Source organism: Hemicordylus capensis, chromosome 3, assembly GCF_027244095.1.
Source record: "Hemicordylus capensis ecotype Gifberg chromosome 3, rHemCap1.1.pri, whole genome shotgun sequence".
Lineage (NCBI taxonomy): Eukaryota > Metazoa > Chordata > Lepidosauria > Squamata > Cordylidae > Hemicordylus > Hemicordylus capensis.
The window spans coordinates 45,054,218-45,076,325 of NC_069659.1; the positions used below are offsets into that span (position 1 = coordinate 45,054,218).

The 22,108-nt window shown below is 45.1% G+C and overlaps 1 protein-coding gene across 2 annotated transcripts in view; it reads left to right on the top strand.

The window, feature by feature from the left end:
* The window catches only part of ARHGAP31 (Rho GTPase activating protein 31), a 131,028-nt gene extending 119,198 nt beyond the window's left edge, over nucleotides 1–11,830 (top strand). For both annotated transcript variants that reach the window (XM_053312902.1, XM_053312903.1), the window contains 4 exons: nucleotides 614–673; nucleotides 2,032–2,640; nucleotides 5,399–5,688; nucleotides 6,688–11,830. In XM_053312902.1, the coding sequence (XP_053168877.1) occupies nucleotides 614–673; nucleotides 2,032–2,640; nucleotides 5,399–5,688; nucleotides 6,688–9,027 (3,299 nt within the window). In that variant the 3' untranslated portion in view covers nucleotides 9,028–11,830. The remainder of the gene's footprint in view (nucleotides 1–613; nucleotides 674–2,031; nucleotides 2,641–5,398; nucleotides 5,689–6,687) is intronic.
* The last annotated feature ends 10,278 nt before the right edge of the window (nucleotides 11,831–22,108 follow it).

Genomic DNA, 22,108 nt, shown 5'->3' on the forward strand with positions numbered 1-22,108 from the left:
TGGACCAATGGTCTGACTCAGTATAAGGCAGCTTCCTATGTTCCTATGAATTTAAAGATCATATCTTAGCAGCTACAGATAAAGTGTCCCAAATAAGGGACAGGTGTCCAAGTAGTTGTTGTGGATGTGTGCTAATCAAATGTGCAGAATAGGGACAGATGTGAAATCATAGTTTTTGGAGCGACAGGCTGGCACCATGCCAAGCTGCAAGCCAGTGAGCCCTTTGAATGGAGAATGGTGTGCATTGATGCTAGTTTATGAATTAACCCTTTGGAACATCCTGGCAAAATTACATCTCTGTTTTCCTGTGCAAATGTGCCAGACGTGCAATGTCACTTTTCAGCAAGAGGTATTGGGGAAAGTTTCACACCTCCCTAATAGGCACTTTCTTTACTTGAAGCCACAGATGAGGCTCCCATGAGTCTTCCCTTGAGAATGATATTTATGCTGCAGTCCAAAACTCACAAGAGATGAAATCCCATGACATTCAGCAGGAATGAACAGGTTTAGGATTGCCTTGCCCTTTTCTATGTCATTGCATTGTTTTCTACCGTTCCACATACATCTTTGAAGGGTGACACTAAGTGCTTACTTACCATCCTTCTCTCGACAGAAAAAGCGACTATCCGGCCAGCGAAAAGCATGGATTCGCTGTGTTCACTTCCAGTAGAAGGTGAGGTTTTGCTGGTGGGTACAAAATGTGGCAGAGCCAAGGGACATGTGTCTGCACAGGCAGTAGTAGTGGCAGCTGCTTATGTGTGGGGTTGGTTAAATTTTGTATATATATAACTTGCTTCATGTTCATTTATTTGCCCCTAAAGTTTTGCAGACTCTTGGGTATATGCAGATGTGTGTCTGTTCATAGAATAATAGGGTTTGAAGGATACCAAAGGTCACCCAATCCAAAGCCAGACCAGTCACTCCCTCCTTGACCCCATTTGCTCCACTTGCAAAGCAGACAGCTTCCTGGGATTCACACAAGACAACCAGCCAAGACACTCACTGTAGGGAAGGCAAATCTCTCTCACACTCACACTCAAAATCTAGCCCATCATTTCCCAAACGTTTTCATCCAGAGACACATTTGTGTATATATATATATATATATATATATATATATATATATATATATATATATATGGAGTACACTGCTCCACCCCCAACACACACACCATTTTTGTGGCAGTGAAGCCACACGATATTTATCCCATCCATCCATCCATCCATTCATTTTCACTCCCTCCTCTATTCTTATATAATCCTTATTCTTATTCATAACCTCCCTTTGTTTCTCTCCTGGAATTGACTTGTCCCATAAAGCACCAGGAAGAATGCATCTCTCCCAGTGCATCATGGGTCGAGACAACTTCAAAAGTGGGGAATCTAAAGTCCCCACTTCTGAAGCTGACTCAGAGCAAGGCATCACAACACTAGTGTGGTGCGGCACACCAGGTGGGAAACGCTGCTCTAGCCCATGAAAACCCATCATTCAAGCCATTCTGTTCAGTCAGTCGAAAGCAGCACTTCAATACTAGCAAGATGATCTCAGAGGTACTGAAGTCAACTAGCACTGACACAAGGGAGCATGCAGTGAATGGTGATTTTGGTGATGTGTTCATATGAATGAGAGACTACATGTGTGAGCACTGTAAGATATTCCCCTTAGGGGATGGAGCCGCTCTGGGAAGAGCATCTGCATGCACAAGGTTCCAAGTTCCCTCCCTGGCATCTCCAAGATAGGGCTGAGAGAGAGATTCCTGCCTGCAGCTTTGGAGAAGCCACTGCCAGTCTGTGTAGACAATACTGAGCTAGAGGGACCAATAGTCTGACTCAGTTTATGGCACCTTCCTAACTTTTCTAATTGGGTGATCACACTAATTGGGTGACAATTTTCCGGCGAGAAGATTCAGTCTCTGAGGAAACATCTTGAAGAACCATATCTGGCCAGTGGTTCTTTGCCCTTTAGATGCGCTCAGAGGATATCCTGTTTCTTTGACAATGTTCTTTGATTTTGCTCCCTCCTTTCCTTAGGAGATGGTGAAAAAGGCCACTTCAAGCGTACTGTCATGGCTGGAGGGTTTTTCGTTCCAGTGATGAAGCCGCGGCCAGTGGGACCAAACAGCTCCCTTGACCCCAGCAAGCAGGAAAATGATTGGGATCCAAAGGGGGCAGAAGGAGGTGCAGAGGACAGTGGGGAGAACGATGCGTCCTGGCCTGCCCAAGCCAGACCACTTCCTGAGCAACTGAAGGTGTTCCGGCCCATAGAAGACCCTGAGAGCGAGCAAACCTCCCCCAAAATGTGCCGTATGTTCTACACTTCCGGTGATGGGGCGGCAAAATCAGGCTTCCATGGGACTATCTTCCCCCTGGAGGCCTCCCCCCGGCATCAGCGGAAAGCCTTGAATATCTCTGAGCCCTTCGCTGTCTCTGTCCCCCTTCGGGTGTCTGCAGTCATCAGCATCAATAGCACCCCGTGCCGCATGCCTGCTAAAGAGAAGCCTGCCCTCTCCAGTCTGCAAGAGTCCTCTTTCTTGGGGCTGGATAATGTTGTGACTGCCTCCCCAGAAGGAGACAACCCCACCAGGCCAGAGCAGACCGCAATCAAGGAAGAAAAGAAATCTGAGCCCAAAACTGGAGCAGGTAAGTTCAGGAGGAAAGGTGGCATTAATTTGCTCGGAGCACAACATGAAGAAGTGAGCCTGTAAAAATCACATGTGGAGGAGAGCTGGCCTTGTGTTAGTGAGCATGAATTGTCTCCTTTGCTAAGTAGGGTGCACCTTGGTTTACATTTGGATGGGAGACAACATGTGAGCACTTTAAGATAGTTCAGTGGTTAGAGCATCTGCTTTGCATGCAGAAGGTTCAAGGTTCATTCCCAGGCATCCTCAAGTAGGCCTGGGAGAAACACCTGCCTAAAACGTTGAAGAGCCGCTGTCAGTCAGTGTAGACCGTGCTGAGCTAGATGGGTCAGTGGTCTGACTCTGTATAAAGCAGCTTTCTATGTTCCTATAATCCTTTCCACTTATATTCATCATTGGAAAACAGGAGTTCCCAAAGGCATTCTGGGAGTAACTGTCAATGCTGTTACATACCTGTAGAACCCTGGGGACAGGAAAACACTGGGGTGAAGCGATTAGGTTCAGAGAAACAACCGCAGGGAAAGGGTTAAGCACCCCCTTACCTGCCACTGGTCCACTGCTGCTTGCAATAGCCCTTGAAACTGGTTTTTTATTTATTTAAAAACCCTGTTTTTACAAAGGGTCATTAAAAAGGATGGCTGACATGCTGTGCAAAGTTCCATGTGTGTTTTAATAAAATGTTCACACAGTTGCACAGGAGTGTTTATGAGCAAACGCAAAAATTGTGCAAATGCAGTTGCACGATGAACAGCCATTATTTCCAGTGGCCATCACGTGCGCGCACACACACACACACACATTGATAGAATGCACACAGGACATTGAGCGGTATGCCAGCTGCTAATATTATGATGTGTTAATGAGCACAATGTCCAGTTTGGCCATTAAGTTATGTTGACGCGGTGATGAGTTGAAGTCCCAATGCGGCAGGAGGAGGTAAAAGTGAAAGCTATAGGTTAGGTTGCACCTCAGAAAGCAACAACAAGTATTTGTCTGAGAAAAAGTATACACTGCTCCTGTTTCCCTACAGTTTTTAATTCATTCATTCATTATATTTGTACACTGCCCCAAACTTCCATCTCTGCGTGGTTTACAGAAACATAAAACAAATTAAAACAGAAATCAAAACTTGAAAACAGTTTAAAACCACAAATCTAGTGAAAAAGCTTGGGTGAATAAATGTGTCTTTAGTGACTTTTGTCTCTGAGTTGTCAGCTGGGGAGGCTCTTATTTCAGCAAGGAGCACATTCCGGAGTCTTGGGGCAGCAACAGAGAAGGCCCGTCCCTGTGTAGCCACCAGACAAGCTGGTGGCAACTCCAGACAAACCTCTCCTGATGATCTCCATGGGCGACAGGGCTCATGGTGAAGAAGACATTCTCTTAAATACCCAGAGCCTAAGCTGTTTAGGGCTTTATAGGTTATAACCAACACCTTGTATCTTGCCCAGAAACTTATTGCTAGCCATTTATTGGTATAAATATCAACAGTAGTGAGCCATTTATTGCCTCATGGTATTTATTCACCCTTGTGAAAAACTGCTTTGACTATTGCAAAGGGGGCCATACTCCATATTTCATGTCTGTGGAAACCACATTGAGCTGATTGTAGTTTAAATAGGAAGAAAGTAAACATGACGACACAATTGCCATCACTTGTTCACTTACTTTTTAGGGAGAATCCAGATGATGTTGTTGCCAACCCATCATTCTCCACTGTTTTCCATTTTGTTCTCCCATTGGTTTTCAGCAGTGATTTGTGGCAATTTTTTAAAATTTAAAACACAATTGTAGTGCCAACTTGCCCAGTTCGAACTAGCAAAGTGCTTTGAAGCTCTTCAGGACTACTGTCCCTTAAATTAAAAGCTTCCTCCTTACAGCTTCTGCCTCTTCTTTTTCTTCTTGTTCAGCACAACAGTGTAATTACTAATTAATAGCCTTTTCATTACTCAGTTCTAGTTTCCTGTGGTGGTTTTACTGAATTCCTCCACTTCTCTCCCCCCCCCCTTTTCTTTTTAAATTGCAAAACAGCACAGTTTCCCAAAAAATAATAATGAAGGGAAAACTGAGAAATGAACATATAATTAAGAATGCGGAGCAGAAAGGAGTAAGAAGGCACATGCCCAGAAGGTGCAAGGAGGGAACCACTAATGAACATTGCAGGACACCTTGGCTGAATGAGACTTACTTTTGCATTAACACTATCAAAGGACCTTGGTCATGAGGATTTCTGGATTCCATATTAAGTGATGTGTGGAACTAAATTTTAATTCTACTTCCAGCTGATTTTGGAAAGGCAATGCTTCAGAAGTCCTTAAGGACCATAATGTGGAACTTGGTCTTGTGATAGTAGCAAGCATGACTTGTCCTCTTAGCTAAGCAGGGTCTGCGCTGGTTGCATATGAATGGGAGACTAGAAGTGTGAGCACTGTAAGATATTCCCCTCAGGGGATGGAGCCACTCTGGGAAGAGCATCTAGGTTCCAAGTTCCCTCCCTGGCATCTCCAAGACAGGGATAAGAGAGATTCCTGCCTGCAACCTTGGAGAAGCCGCTGCCAGTCTGTGTAGACAATACTGAGCTAGATAGACCAATGGTCTGACTCAGTATATGGCAGCTCCCTATGTCCCTATGAAACCAACACTGGGAGAAGAGTAGGGTGAACACCAAGTCATCCCTTGTGATGATTTGGGATCACTGGAACTTTCTGCCTGCTTGTGCTTTCACGGGGTTTTCGTAATACTTCTTTTTGCCTCTGATACAGATTCTGAGTATGAGGAATCAACAACAACCAAGAAGCTAGAGTCCTTGGGTGACCCTCAACCAACAAGAAAATCTCAGGAGACAAAAAGAAGTGGCAATAGTGACAATGAAGTTTCAGAGGAAAAGCATAACCCGGAACAGACACCACTCATTGATATCTCAGCAAGCCAGCAGCAGACAGGTCAAGTGACTCAGGTTCAGTTAGAGGTGAAGGACAGGCCAGAACAGAGCTGTTGGCCCCAGGGGGCACTAATAAATAAAACAGAGGATCCAACACAACTAAGTGAACTGGTAAGAAGGCATTAAAAAAAAACACAATCCTATGTTCCACTATCTAAATGAAGCTGGAGAAAAGCCCTCTTCATATGCTATGACCCCATGGAGGGTCAACATGTGAAGGCACCCAAACATAAAAGTGTGTGTGTGTGATATGGGACAATCGGGGCCTGCATATCCTTCAAAACTGCAGGGAAAGACAGAGCAAACTCAAGGTATTTCACACAGGCCAGCTGACTAAGAACTCTGCCTCCATATGAAGGTCTTTGGTTTAGTCCTGTGGCTACCAGCACCTGATATAGGGTGCCCTATTAAGTTAATTTGTGGCACTACGCCATCAACAGTTCTACTTTCTGTTTGGCTCTTTACATTTCTTTGTGCTGGTTTGCAGCCAGGGAAGGGGTCACTGCTGCCCCCAAAAGGTTGTTTCAGGTGGGCAATCTTCATTCATTCTCATTCTAATCTAATTGCTTAAACATTCAGATCTGATGATTTGCTAATGATTTCATTGGGAGGTTGATTGCACACTTCCTCCTGCCACTCTGCAGCTCCCCAAAGAGTCCTGCGTGTTTGACATTTCATTCCAAACAGAGCTGTGCAGATGAGTAGTTGAGACTTCTTCTTTCAGTAGCTGTAAACTTCCATTTATCAGTGTTTACTTAATGGAATGTGTGATTCGCAGCGTCTTTTTAATGGGGAAGGATAATGGAAGGCCTGGAGGAAATTTGTTTTTCATCCATCCATTCATTCAGCAAGGCACATGTTTACTTACTGCTCTGTAAATCCTCCATGGAATCTTATTTGCTAATGGACAGATATCTTTAGCATGTGTGTGTGTGTGTGCGCACGCGCAACATGTGCATGCTTTTGTGTGTTCATGTGCTTGTATATGGAGGCTAGTTTGACTATCCTCTAGAAAGGATGACGCATGAAAAAAATAAGTGAGGGTGGGAGGAAAGGGAGAGCAAACCAATAAAACAGTAGCTGTTTGGTAACAGCATATCTCTTTTTCAGGTGGTTGAAAATCATTCTAGTGCCATAATGGAACCGCTGTGGCCAGAAATTCAACAAGAACTGAAAATCGTTGAATCTGAAGAGGAACTGCCATTTGCTGCGGCTGCCTCAGAGACATGCAGTTCTGTGCTGTCTTCAACGTCATGCCAAGATGAAAATGCAAACCGAAACCTACCAGCCATACCTCATAGCCCTTTATCTGGTGGTGCCCTTTCCAAGGGATCAAAGGACTTGCCTGCTTCTGATTCCGAAATGAGGAAGCAGGAAAATATCTCTTGTGGGGCACCTCGTCCAAAGGATGATCTTGAAATTGAGGACACCAAGACTGACCTTCCACCTCAACCTCAAGACTGGAAGCTTCTACCAGAGCCAGAAGAAAATATGGATCTTCCAATAAATATATTGTCATATCCCAAAGAAAAGCGTTCAGACCAACCAGAGCAGGAAAATAAGACTTGGCTTCCCCCAAAGTATAAGGAAAGCTCGGCTATAACGAAGATCCAGGGAGGTGATGAGATGTGTTCAGAAAGGATGGACCAGTCCAGTTCTAAGACCTTAAGTGGAGCTGGAGTCCACCAGCTCAAGGAAGGCAACAGGAATCATCGAGCCCATGACTCTCGTCTTGAGCAGCAAGAGGAAGACACATGCGTGGACCATGGGCAGAGCTTAGAGTTGGTGGAGCCATGGGAAGATCATCAGTGGGTCACTAGCCCCCTCCATTCACCTACCTTCAAGGACACCCAAAGAAAGGCCCTTCAGGAGCTTCAGCTGCAGAGCCAAGGAGTGGCCCGGGGCCATTTCAAGAAGCCATGTTTCAGTCGTAGCTTTTCCTTAGACAGTAAAGACTTTGTGAAGAAGTACTGGGCTATTGAGGTGCCTTTTACAAGAGCAGATGAGGAACATGTTTGTGGTGGCAGTATATCAGGCACCGAGGAAGCCTCACAAGCATGCTGGAGGGAAACTGACAGAGTAGAAGCATGGCTGAATCCTTCAGATGAATCTTCCAAGCCAGATGAAACAAGCAAGATGCCTCTGAGTCATGACGCAGGCTTTGTAGCTAGAGAATTCCCACCCAGGCATGGAGAATTGTGCCTTGACACTCACAAAGACTCAGTAGGGAAAGAAATGTCTGAGGACAAAGAAAACCAGGAAGTATTGAGGTATGAGTACCCTTTGCCACAGTTTAATTCTGGGGATGATTTATTAAGCTCAAACAGCCCAGAAAAAGATGTATCCAGGGCTCAGCTGCTTGACAGCCCTGGAATTGTTGGCACCAAAGACCTCTGTTCTTCCAGAGTGCCCCAGAATAGCAAAGGTGAAGACACCCCAAGGAGAGGAAGACCTAGGCCCTCTTCTCTCAATCTGGATTCGGTCCTTCCAGCTGCCAACATTTTTAACTTTGAGAGTCTTTCTGTGCCCACTCCGCCCAGGCACTTCCTTTGTGGGCAAAATGAAGTGAAGACCAGTGATTCGGTGCCATCACTTCCTGTTTCCTGCCCAAGCAAGAACCTTTGGGGCTCCCACTTTGACCCCCAAGACTTAGACCTAGACTACATAATGATGGCTCATGCGGCTACAGGTCGCCGTAACTCTGCTCCAGTGAGCGTCTCAGCAGTGAGGACCTCTTTTATGGTCAAAATGTGTCAGGCTAGAGCTGTGCCAGTTATCCCACCCAAGATTCAGTACACCCAGGTCCCCCAGCCTTTGCAGACACAGAACCCCAACTGCAGAACCCTGTTGGCACCAGACAATAAAGAAGCAGAAGCCAACATAGGCCAACGCAAGCCAACCCAAACTGCTCAGGGCCAGCTGCAACCCCCAAAGAGTCCAATTATAGATAGGAAGGGGAAAGAAAATAGTAATGCGCCCCTTATGGATTCGACAGGAACTAGAAAGGTGGAACTCTCTCTTTCTAATCATAATTCCATCCAGGATGCACCAGTTCTTCGCCGAAAGCGCACCTCTGGAGGCGAGACTACGGGAGACAATCCACAGTCTTCAAAAATGGAGAGGCCATCAGGGGTTTCCAAGCCATCTTACAGATCTAGACCAGGAAGACCTCAGAGCCTTATCCTGTTTAGTCCTCCCTTCCCAGTTATGGACCATCCTTCTGCAGACTCCAGGGTGTTGCTTTCCCCCATTAGAAGCCCCTCACAGATCCCCTCTCCAAGCCCTCTTTCCAGCGATTTGTCAGGGACCACCTCAGAGGGGGTCACCCTTCGGAACAAGATGACCATTCCCAAGAATGGCCAGAGGCTAGAGACTTCCACAAGCTGTTTTTATCAACCCCAGAGGAGGTCTGTGATTCTGGATGGGAGAAGTGGGAGGCAGATAGAATAATGCCCATTCCCTCCACATCTCTTCCCTGGTGGATGAGTTGGGGATGGTCACTAGGATGATGCTGTTATTGTTATACACACAAATACTGCTCAAAAAAGAACTATCTTATGAGTTCCAACAATCCTTTATTCTACAGCTAATTACTCTGAATTGATAGGCAGAATATTCCAGGGATTTGGCAAAGGGTGTGCCAGAGAAAGCAGGATTCTGTTGAAAGCAAGGCAGATCATGAGACCCTGATCAAGGACATCCGTCCAGACTCTCCCTCATCCTCCAGCTTCCCAGCAGTATCCCAACAACATCCAAGAATCATCTCAGCAATGTAACTATGCTTGGCTACAGTTCCTCTCCTCTCCATGTTCCTAATCACTGCCTCCTTGTTGATCTCACTTGGCTGTATTCCTGAGGTTTCAGTCCAATTCTGTATTAAAAGCCTGTAGGCTTCACCTCCCTCGTCACTTATTTATGTACAAGACTTCAAGGAGCGTGGTAATGAGGGTGAGAAGGGTGATTGCCACTCAGATAAATAGCTTGAGAGGACTATTGATGCATTTGAGTTAAAACCTATCCTGATTGGCTGTTGTTCTCAGCAAGCACCTGGTTGCTGCCCCAGTCCTATTCCCTTAGCCTCTGTTTCTCTATATGTGTTTGAGAACTTAGAGCAAATTGCAGGGTTCTTACATTAATTGATTATAAGGAATTATACAAATAGCCATGCAAGCTACCTGCTGTCTTGGTGGTTGGTGGCATTAGCGATGCAGTAGCAAGGAGAGTCCTCCCTGCTGCTGAGACTCTCCTAAAAGCACTGTCTGGCTTGTGGACGGAACAAAATGGACAGGATGGTCAAAATAAGCTGCACTCCCAAGTATTGCTTGTGTTTCTTTCATCTACTTCTCTTTATTTGAAGAGAGTGGATTCCCTCCCCGCCCCCACCGCCGCCCCCCAAGATATGTGGCTGCTATTTGTGCAGAATGAGCTTGTTATTTAAGCTGCCACTTAGCCAGCATCAGCAGGACTGTAGGTGGTGAGAATGTAGGATCTGATTAGCAAAGAAATGTCTGTGCTAATTCATGGCTGTGACTCACTGAGTGTGAGCTGGAGGCTTGAAGGCTTCAGCATATTGTTGGTTTTAAAAGTTGCATTTCATCATCTCATAGATTGGGGCCTGGATCGCCAAGTTGCAGTCCAGAGCCCTTTCCCCCCCCAGGATGCATTTGAGTTGGGGCCGGGGCCGTAGCTCATTGGTAGAGCATCAGCTTTGCATGCAGGAGGTTCAAGCCTTGGCATCTCCAGGTAGGGCTGGGAGACACTCCTGCCTGAAACCTTGGAGTGCTGCTGCTAGTCGGTGTAGGCAATACTGAGCTAGGTGGACCAATGGCGTAATTTGGTATAAGGCTATTTCCGATATTCCTGTGGAACTGGGATGTAGTGAGGGTTTGAATATGGCACACCAAAGAGCCTTTTTTGGACCAGAGAATTGCACCTTGTGCTAAAACTCTGTAGTGACATGGAGCTATGCTAAAAAACAGCTTTGTGTTCAGTTCCAGCTTCGATCCCCAGAGTCTTCAATTGAAAGGAACAGGTAGGCAGTGATGGAGAAAACACCCCTACCTGAGCCCTTGGATAGCTGCTGCCAGTTACTGTAGACAATACTAAGCTAGATGGACCAATACTCTGTCTCAGTACATGGCAATTTCCAGTGTTCATAAGATACATATACTTCTGCTTAGGATTTCCAACCCTTAGCGGGGGAAAACCCCTATTTCATTAAACAAAATGGGTGCCTCTCATTGGAGGCTCCAAAGTTCTAGAAATTCTCGTTTCAGGCTCCAAAGCCTCTTCCTTGCCTTGTGTCAAGACAATTAGGGAGAATTTGAAACGTTATGGTAAGTGGTTTTGAGTGTGATCAATTCCAGAACATACTGTTTGGCTGCTTGTAAAGGAGGAAGAGGTCACACAACCTTTGTTTTTGCCTATTCTGGTTAACATGAACATGATTTTCCTGACTTGATCATAGAAACTCAGATTAACATTTTTTAGGTATTGTGGATTATTAGATCCATCTGCAAGATGACTCAAATTGAGCTGAATCCACCTCTTGTGCATAGAGCAAGGGTATCTTTTAGAGTTTTTGGTAGACACGTGGTTTAATCAGGGCACAGTATGTTGCTTATATAAGATCTAGAAAACAGGACAAAGAAGAGACAGAGTTGTCATTTGCTTGCCTATAGTACACAGGGAGAAGCATCATGAAGCTGTCCTCTGAAGTGCAAATAAGGAACCATCAATATAAAAGAAGAGGAGGCTGTCTGAAGAGTAGGGCAGGAGATTAGAATAGTATTCAGTCCCCTGAACAGCAGGAAGGATTCACAGGGAAGATTCACTTGTCCAAAGCAGAGTGGGAAAACCGCCTATCTAAATGGAAGAAGAGGTGTGCAGGTCTCACCTGGTTGGAAGGGATGGTCCCTTTGACTCAAGAAAACCTAGGGCTTGCTTTGAACCTAGTGTATAATCAACTGTTTTGCAAAGAGCAGAGAACTTTTGTGGAACAGCCTTTTAACAGAGTTAGGCTTTGAGTACATTCAACTTGTAACATGCAGCAGGGCTTGAGCAGTTTCCACTGACCACTGTGTAAAAAAGAAAAAAAAGAAATATATATATTGTGATCCAAACTTTATACCTAACTTTCCTTCTCTTCGGAGTTTAAAAATAGCTGTACTGATTAATTTTGTGTTAAATTTATATATAAACAGAACGTATATAGATCTATTAAAGTGTAATTAAAAACTCATAGTTTGTCTAAGCAGTGTTCATCACATCTGTGGAACTTGGGTGGGTCTGATATACAGAATTATTGTTTGTTGAAATCTCCTCTCACCAAGTGTTTTCCAGACTTTATAAAGAAGACAACCAATAGAATTTCAAGGCCAGTCTTCCAATCCCACTAGTCGTTACGAAGTGCTTCTCTCTCTCTCCTCTCTCCCTTGTATTGTCCTTAATAGACACAGCTGGCAGCTCATCAGCCTACCCGAGCTGAACCCAGTCCAGCTCAAGTTGAAATCGTCTGAAAAATATCTCTTAACTTTGCCAGCATTGGGCTGGATCCTGAAAAAAGAATCACAAGCTCGTGCATGTCCACATGTAAACTCTCAGCACATATTTTTCTCTCTCCTGCATTTGCTGGTCTTCTACCATGAAATGGAGACTTCTCCTTCTCCTTCTTCTTTTTTTAGTGTAAGGTGGCAAGGAGATGCCCACACCTCACCCTAGAGCCCTAGCACTGGATTTGCTTTGGTGATTTCTAGCTCAGAACTTGGGCATGAATATACATTGAAAGAGCAGCAACTCAGCAAATATTTTTCACAGCTGGTTGGGGTTACTGAAACCAGGAATCTTCATTTGGGGTTCCCACCATGTCCCAATCTTGAGACAGGGTAGCCACCCCTAGCTCCACCTTATATTCACTGGTTCCCTACATTCAGTGCAGGAAAGAGGGAGATATACCATCCATCCCATTGTGAAGTCTGGGCTATGCACAAATGTGTTGCATTTCATATCTGATGATGAGTATTGTTTTAATGGAGTTTCTCCTGCAGCTTATATGCTTTTAGTGCCTTTATTGCTTTGGAGTTTTCCCACGTCTCAACCATGAGATTAAACTGGAGGTTTTATTTTTAAAAAGTACATGTGTCTTGGTGATGTTTGGAGATGTACTTAGTCACTGTGATCTTGATGAGCACAAGTGGTAGCTGTTTCTGTCACTTCTGTTGTGATGCTGTGCTATCACATTGTCTATTTAACTAAACCTAACTGGCAGAGATCATCTCAAAAGACCAGCCAACTAACTAACTCTCTCTCTCTCTCTCTCTCTCTCATTTTGAGTAGGAGAGTATTGATGTGTGGAAAACCTATTGGTCCAGGAAGATGAATGGACCTCTCGGTTTGGCCACACCAATGCATCGTGAGCCATCTTGTCATATGTGGTTGCTGATCAGAGCATGGAGCATGGGAGCACCCGTGTTCCCTCTAATTTTTTTCATTTGTGTGCGAAATGAATTTTTTTCCTGGGTGGCAGTATCAAGGCAGTCTGTGCACACATGCATTCAGAGTGGGGCCTTCCTGATTCAACTTGAGCGGGATCTAAAATTAACTGAGTGGACGTCAAAAAACGTGAGCACACACACTTGTGCATGCCTTAGAGGGGACACTGAAGGTCACCTGTCCTCTATTGCAAGTCCTTCTCCACTTGCAAATCCTACCTTGCTCATATATTCCCCTATATTCATTCCCCTGAATGTCATTCTACTGTGTTTCCACAGCAACTAGCACAAATCTAACATTACATTCTGTGGCAGCTACACCTCACATTCATACAAAGCATCCATCTTGACTGCTGTCATCACAAGTTCATGACATAGGAGTGATTTAGTGCTCTCTAACCTGTTCCTCAGCTGCTTCTTGGAAACATAAATGTGTTTATTGGTATCCTATCTGTGTTTTAAGATACATGGAAAATGTAAATGTCAGGCTATTTACATGTGTTTTGGAGGAAAGATACAAGAATCCCAGCACCACACTTGGAAGGCCTGTCTTACCTCTGTCTCCTCTCAGAAATCTTTCTTTTCCATTATTACATTTAAGGTTGCTATGTGACCAGAAAACCTGTCATGGTTGCCTCCTGGGCTATTGCTCGGATATCTAGTACTTCCCACTAGACACCTGGGGCTATTTCATCAGGGTACTCTTTGATTTTGTTTAAGTTTGGAGGCTGATTTAATATTGCTGCTGTTTGTGATCTGGCTTTTTATGGTGGCTTACAAACAGTCAAACAAAACTAAATAAATAAATACTGGCTGACATACTGTGCAATTCTGTTTGTGTTTTGCTTTTGATGAAACGTGTGCAGTTACTCAAGAGCTCTTGTGCAAGCCCAAACATTGCACAAACACAGTTGTGGGATGGATGGCCAGTATTTCCAATGTCTGTCTTTCAAGCAACACACCATTTTCTGTGTTTGCACAAGAGCGCTCTTGCAGAACTGCACACACATTTCATTTAACTGTGAATGGAATATTACACTGTATGTCAGCCACTGTAACTTGCAATACTACTATGTGACGGAAAACAGTAAGCACATTACAGAGTGCTTACTCTGTACGCGGAGTTGCCAGAAATTAAGGGGTATACTTGTGGGTCAAATGGGCCGTAAGCCAGAATTTGGCTTTTAAAAAGCCAAATCTGGCCACCTAGGTACATTTTGCGTGCGTATTTTTTTGTCCCGTGCCTGGATTTCCATTACAATTGGAGAGAGGACACCTGTGCTTCCCATACATGCATGAAGGAAGAATTTCATTCAGCTCAACTTCTCTCATAAATGTATTAGTAGCAGAAGAAACTGCCTCTGCCAAATTTGAGACAAACTGCTAGCATCCCCTTTGCTAAGCAGGGTCCATCCTGGTTTGCATTTGAATGGGAGACTACATGTGTAAGCACTGTAAGATATTCCCCTTAGGGGATGGGGCCACTCTGGGAAGAGCACCTGCATGATTGCATGCAGAAGGTTCCAAATCCCCTCCCTGGCATCTCCAAAATAGGGCTGAGAGACTCCTGCCTGCAACCTTGGAGAAGCCACTGCCAGTCTGTGTAGACAGTATGGAGCTAGATGTACCAATGGTTTGACTATGTATATAGCAACTTCCTATGTCCCTATATCTCTATGTACATTTTTAGTCGGAAAAGGAAAAGGAAAAAAGTAGTAAAGGAATAAGGAAAAAGTCTAGACTTGGAAACCTTGGAATTAGGCACAAAAATAAACACACATGGGGCTTTGTAACGTGTCTGCCATTTTTCTCCTCAGAATAGAATTAAATGTTTAGAGTAACTCATGGTGCAAAGAAAGTGTCTGACAGGATGTAGCAGATATAAGAAGGATGCTAGCATTTTTATCAGTGTTCTTGTGGCTACAAACAAAAACTTCAGTATCCTTTAAGCTGCAGTTTGATTTGATAAGAAGAAATTAAATTGCAAATGTCATGTATGGATTTTGTATAGCAAATATATATGTATTTATACTGGAGGAGGTGGTGCATGTGAAAATAACATTTGACAGTCTTATGATTGACAGTGTTTATTGAATACTAGAATGGATCTGGAGCACAGAATTCAGTCCTGGACTTTTGGTCCCTGACAGATAGGGACTGCAGTTGCTATAATTTTCTCTGAGAGAATTGCAATGATGTTAGCAGTCCAAAAAAAAAAAAATGGAGCACATTCTCTTTGCTATAAATCTCTGATCCAGAAATGTTTAATTTTAGGCAATAGGAAAAGGCTTTAGCACTTCAAAGAAAATACAGCAGCTGCTTAAGAATAAACCAAGGGATTAAAGAGAGGAGCGGGGGATACAATAACGTTGACGTTGCCTGAACAAGGAGAGGTTTCTCAAAGGCAAAACTTAGATGAATAAACAAAAACCAGATGCTGAATTCATTCTCAAATACCCAGAGAATCTGAAAAGAGCTAGTTTTAAAAAATAAGAGAGACTTTGTTTTGTGTGTGTGTTCTTAATCTAAGCAGCTGACATACTGCACAAAGTTTTGTGTGTGTTTTAATGGAACATGCACACAATTGCGCAAGAGAGCTCCTGTGCAAACAGAAAAAAAAATGCACAAATGCAATTGTGTGATGGGCATCCATTATTTCCAATGGCTGCCCAGCATGCATCTGTGCATGTGCAAATTTTGCATTATGCACAAAAGCACTCTCGGGCAACTGCATGAATGTTCCTTTAAAATGTGTTCAGAATTTTGTGCAGTATATCAGACAGTAATTCTAAGTAAAACAAATGGAGCCGACTTTCCACTTCTTTTAACACAATGACTCTTACCTAGAACCCCTTCCCATGTGCTGTGAATTTGGTTTGTATCTGTCAGCCCATGAATTATAAAGTGGTGTTGCCTAGGCTTTGAGTGGCCACCATCTTGAAACAACATGGCATCGTGGCAAAAATATATTTAAAAATTACCTTTGTCAGGGTCTTCTAGACCAGTGCCTCTCAACGTTTTTGGAGTGATGGACAGTCATTATTCATGCAGTTTCCTGGACCAGCAGTTAGTAAGGGGGTTGCCCCCCTTGCCCCCACCCCCAGGCATCCCCCAAAAAAACAATTCCGGGCAGCTCTCTGGAGTTGATTTCCAGGCAGCCCTTGTTGCTGGATAATGTTCATTTTGAGGAAGTGAAATGAACGTTATCTAGAAGCGAGGGCTGCCTGGAAATGAGCTCCGGAGAGCTCCCGCTGGCCCAAAATTGCTGGGGGTGGGATTTTTATTAGTGATGCCTCATGGACTGGTACCCAATGCTTCGTGGACCGGCACTGGTCCACAGACCAGTGGTTGAGAAACACTGTTCTAGACCCCCCTCCCATGTGCTATGAATTTGATTTGAATTGCAACAGATAATTGCAAATGTTATTAGAGGGGAACACATTGAGACACAGACACACACAGACATGGTGATCTCATAAGCCTTCTTCCCTTTGGAAAGTAGGCTAAAAAGGGAACACACACAGTTTTCAGTGGCTGACAAAATGACACTCTTCTGGCTTCTTTGCACATGTAGCAGCCATTTGCCTGCTGGTACTTACCACACAAAGGGCTGCCACATGTGCGCAGAGACCAGAAGAGTGCCATTTTGGAACCCAAAATGACACTCAGAATGTTTTGAATGTTCTGAGCCGGAATGGAGTCATTCCGTTGCGAGCTCGGAACAGGCCTTTCATTTGAAGGGCATTCCGTTCTGAGCTCGGAACACTTGAAACAGCCAGTTTGTGATCAGAACATTCTGACCATGAACCGTTCTGCACATCCCTACTGTGCAACATGTCAGCCAGTGTTTGGTAACTCCTTACTGCTGCCTGAGGGAACTGCAATTCCCTGGAATTTCACCTTCATTAAAATGGTCAAAAAATATGTCCTTGTAACTTTGATAGTCTCCTGGAGCACCCAGAGTTTTAAATAGATACTTGAAACTCTGCTACATGCTGCCGAGCCCCATTTGACCTCTCCACTCACCACCACACCCCACATAAAACATTGCCTTGGCAGCAATGGTTCCATTGTGACTGAGAAGATGCTTTAGATAGCAAAGGGAGATTGTGCACAGGACATGCATGGTGAGAAACATACCATGCATTGTAGAGAGGCTTTGCTTCATTGTCACAGGAGGTGAGGCTTCCAAGAGGAATTCGGCAGCAATGTGATTGGGAAGAGTTGGGGGTCATGCTTTGCCCTGATGGGTTGGCTGTTGCAAGATGCCTTTTGTGGAACTGTGTTGTGAGGAAAGAGGATTCTGGTCCTCTAAAACCCCAAAGTGCAGATGTGGTAAAGGTGTAGCCAGCTCATAATATTATGGTGAGGTTTGAGAGAAGCAAACCTGTCGTAAGGTTTTAGGGTTATCAGTATCCTGTCTCAGGTAGATAGTAGCCTATAACGGAAATAATTCAGGCAGGGTATACACAGGGCCACAAGATTACACAAGAATGCACAAAGCATATTACTACTACTACTACTAAGTTCTCAAAGCAGTTAGATGGAATTGTTTGCATAATTGTTACAAGTTGCAGAACTCCTACTTTGAGAAGAATTTTGGTTACTGTGTTTCAAAATCAAGATATTTGTAGAACAAATAACAGAGCTGATCTATTGGCTTTTGTTTTCTGGTTACTTTGGTGTGTTGGTTTTCTTTTTCCCTACTGCTGTTCTACTGGATGGTTGTAAGCCGCTTTCAGAGCACCTTGAGGGATATAGCGTTGTTGTTTTTAATGGCTGCCATTGAGTGTAGCATTATTTTTCCATAATGATGCACTTTAAGGCTGATGCTAGGGGTGTGCATGAACAGTTTGTTGTTGAACTGTTTTGCCTCAAAAAACACTGGTTCAGAGGTTTGATTGTGGACCAAACTGGAGGTGGTTCAGTCCACGATTGAACCAAACCAGGTCCGGGATCAGTAAGGAATGGGCAACTGGGTGGGAGCAGTGAGGGAGAGCTGGTCTTGTGGTAGCAAGCATGACTTGTCCCCTTAGCTAAGCGGGGTCCACCCTGGTTGCATATGAATGGGAAACTAGAAGTGTGACCACTGTAAGATATTCCCCTCAGGGGATGGAGCCGCTCTGGGAAGAGCAGAAAGTTTCAAGTTCCCTCCCTAGCTTCTTCAAGATAGGGCCGAGAGAGACTCCTGCCTGCAACCTTGGAGAAGCTGCTGCCAATCTGTGAAGACAATACTGAGCTAGATAGACCAATGGACTGACTCAGTCAGTATATGGCAGCTTCCTACGTTCCTATGACTGATTGCTTTACAGATATGGTTCAGAAGTCATAGCATGCATACAGAGGGATTTGTAGCAGTGTTGCCTAAATATTGGCAGGCACTTTGGTTCAGAGCTGTCTGCATAGGTGGCATTTGCCATAGCCCTCATCCAGAAAGACCAACATGTACACAGACAATACGGTGGGTTGTGTTTATAACGCCAAGCCAAATTCCAGTGTCATTTGGAGTAGGAAGCTGGCTCGCGGCAAATCAGTGTTGTGGCCGAGGAAAGTGTGTTTCACAATACCCAAACACCCAGAGCCTGAAACACACTTCCACATTGATGTTCAATATTTATTTGGTGTAGACACTTGGTTGAAACAGAAAGACACCCCAGTGGCAAAATCAGTCAATTTCTGGGGTTATTTTATGCCCCGGCTGCTTTTGTTGTTTACAGAATGTAAATGGCAGTAAATGTAAATTTTACTTTGGAGACAAGGAGACTATTCACATGTGCATGCAAAACTGGGCTAGGGATGGGTTTTGCATGTGTACCGCTGGGATTGGACCTGCCTATGGAGCCTTCCTCTAGGTTAAGGGAGCAAGCACTCCCTTAACCTCATTTTTTTTCCAATCGTCTGTCAGCCACAGCTGCAGACTATGGAAGGGGAGGGGAGAGGAGATCCCCATAATGCACCACACACTCATGAGGTGCATTATTGGAGTTCTGAAAGGCAGGGTGATGTGCCCCTGCACCCTGACCTTCTCATCTGGGTGGGCGATCTGTCCACCCAGGGGAAAGAAACTACTTGTCTGTGGGGAGATAAGTTCTTCAGGCTTCTTCCCCACTAACCATATTGCCCTTTTTCACTGGTTGTGAGAAAGGACTCACAGTTGACCTGTGTACAGCTGACAGTGTCCCGACAGGATTAAGTTGTAGAGCTACCACTTCTAGATGAATTCTGTAAAGAGCAGTGTGCCCAGGATCGGGTTTTACCCTAGTTGTCTGGAGGAGTAATTTAAGAAATTGTCAAGGGTAGGTCAAATTTATATACAAGGAGGAACATCATGCATCTTTGGACCAGCATGTCGATCTACTTGCTGCTCCCCCCACCCCAACTTTACTGCATCTGCTACTTTGATTTATACCCATCCCACACTGGAATCCTCAAGAATCACCGTGGGTGGAAGAGGAGAAGGTCTACCTGTGGCAGTAAAGACTGGAACGAGATAACTCCAAGAGCAGGCAAACAGGACTGAGCCGTGTAGGAATCCTGGTAAGCCTGCTTGACTGCATTCTGCCACCAGTCCATTCTTTGGTCATCTGTGTGGCCAAAGTGCAGTTAGGTACTGTTACAAATGATAACTCATCTCCTTCACTCCTTTGAAGAAAAGGCATAGTGACTTCCTTCTCAAGGAAAGCCTCCACATCCATTCTACCTACAGGAAATAACCAGTTATCCCTATCTCAGATCAAGGAGATTAGCAGCCTGATTCTCAGTATGTGTGCTGTGATGTCTATTTGCACTGCTGAAGCAATATCCCCAGTCCAGATTTTACCAGGATACTGTGGGCATGGGACCCGCACTTCAGTGAGGATCCCACAGGCTACATAAAGGTTGTGAACTGACCCATGTTCCTCATGTTATATAGACATGAGCAGAGGGAGGACAGAAGTATTTCAGCTCAGTGACAGAGCCACCATGGGGCAAATGGGTTCAAAGAGCCAGGGCTGCACCCAATCGGGGGTCGCAAGTGCGGCCCCAGACACATGCCCCCCCCCCACGTCTGACATCAGACACGAGGGCGTTATTTTGGTCCCAAACGGGGCCGCGCAGCCCTGTTTGGAGCCAAAATCAGCCCACGCTGCGTTGGCAGTGTGGCCAGAGCGATTCTCCCTGCCTTAATGGCAGGGATTACTGCTCCTGGTCCTGCTGTCAACGCAGCGGGGCCAATCAATCTCCCTCCCCAACGGGGCCACCCACTTAGGAGAGAGATTGGCCCACACTGCTCAAAGCAGCACAGGCCAATCTCCTTTCTAAATGGGGCAATGTGGCCCCATTTGGAAGGGAGACCACGCCCCCAAGCCCACTGTCAGACGCAGGGGTATAGCTAGCTGGGCGTGTCTGATGTCAGACGTGTGGGGTGGGGCCAGGGGGCTGCAGAGGCGGCCGCACACGGGCCACCGCCAGCCTGGCTCTGCTCCTGTTTCAGCTTATTCTAAAGTGCTAGCACAGCAGAAAGTGTTTCTAGGTGGTCCGGAAGACAAGAAGGAACATTGAGAAATGAACATGGTGAAGGATGTTTCCCAGAGCCAGAGGCCACATCAAAACTCAGCTCCTCCTGCACACCAATGCAGCTGTACTAAACATAGGAGGTGAAGAGACAGGGAAAGTATTGCTAGGTGGACATTGCTAGGATTATGCATGACCCCTGTCAGTAAAACATCAGATAGTCACAGCTCTGCTACTCAGGGCCAATTGGTTCAGTACAGTTACAGAGCAGGAAATGTTGAGGTGTAATTACAGAGTTTTTAAAAAGGAGCCTCCCTAGGTTGAACCCGATCCAACAGACCAGACGACTGGTCGGTTAGACCGAACCAGTTTGCTGATCAGTGGTTCGGGTTGCATTTGGTTCTAATATGAGCTGAAACACCCAAAACAGTTCCATGCACAACCCTACCCATAATAGACTGGGAACTCCCTCCTACTGCATCTTCAAATCTGTGTGGACTAGTTATTCACTGGTCATCTGCATAGGCTGGTCATTTGACCCTGTAAATGAGAATCCTGCGTGGCTCAAGTTAAAGCTGGGGTGGCTGCAAAAATCAAACTTCACCTAGGGCCAGCTCTGACCCTGCCACCTGTTATTACTCACCTGAGTAATAAAAAAAATATGTTGCAAGCTTCAAAAAAGAGTCAGCATGGTATAGAATGATGGATTAGGACTAGGAAGACGCAAGTTCAAATCTCCATGCAGCCCAAAACTCACGGGGTAACTCTAGGCCCACCACTACTCTCTCAGCCTAACCTACCTCACAGGGTTGCTGTGAAGCTAAACATAACGTCCACTACATTGGGCTCCTTGGTTGAAAATGGATGGTTTCATGATATAAGCTCTTTCTTCAGCCTGTGGCTTGAGACTGTTGCTTCATTCATAAGAACCAGTTTGCTCTGAAAGGATCTTCTGGCACTGCCAACATAGCATGAGGCAGCTAGTGGGCAGATGGCCCCCCTTGGGGGGAAGCTGAGGAATTATATTTAGGGATGTGCATGATCCAAGGTTCATGCACTGGTCCGGCACTTCAGGGACAGGAGTGGTGAGCAGGAGCTTTTAAAAATGAGGAGAGCAGGTCCTTACCTGTTCCCTGCTGCTGCTGTGCTTGCCCCAAGAATCCATGTACAGTGCCAGCATGCACACGGCGTCCACACATGTGCAGACGCCCTTTGCATGTTCATAATGGTGTTTCTGACCATGCAAATGGTGTCCACACATGTGCGGATGCCATGTGCATGCTGGCGCCATGTGTGGGTTCTTGGGACAAGTGGGAGCATGCAGTATGCAGGGGGCAAATGCCTAGGTGGGGCTCTGGTCTTCACCGATTCGATAGCAGATTTACCCAAATGGCTTATTCACTCCCAGAAAGTTCTGGGTAAGGTATAAGATACTGAACACAACTGAGCCTCACAATGTAAAATAAGAGTTCAAATTAAAAATGGAACTATTGCAGGACTGGACTTGAAATTCTCTGGGCAGTTTCCTCAGCACAAACTAGGAAAAA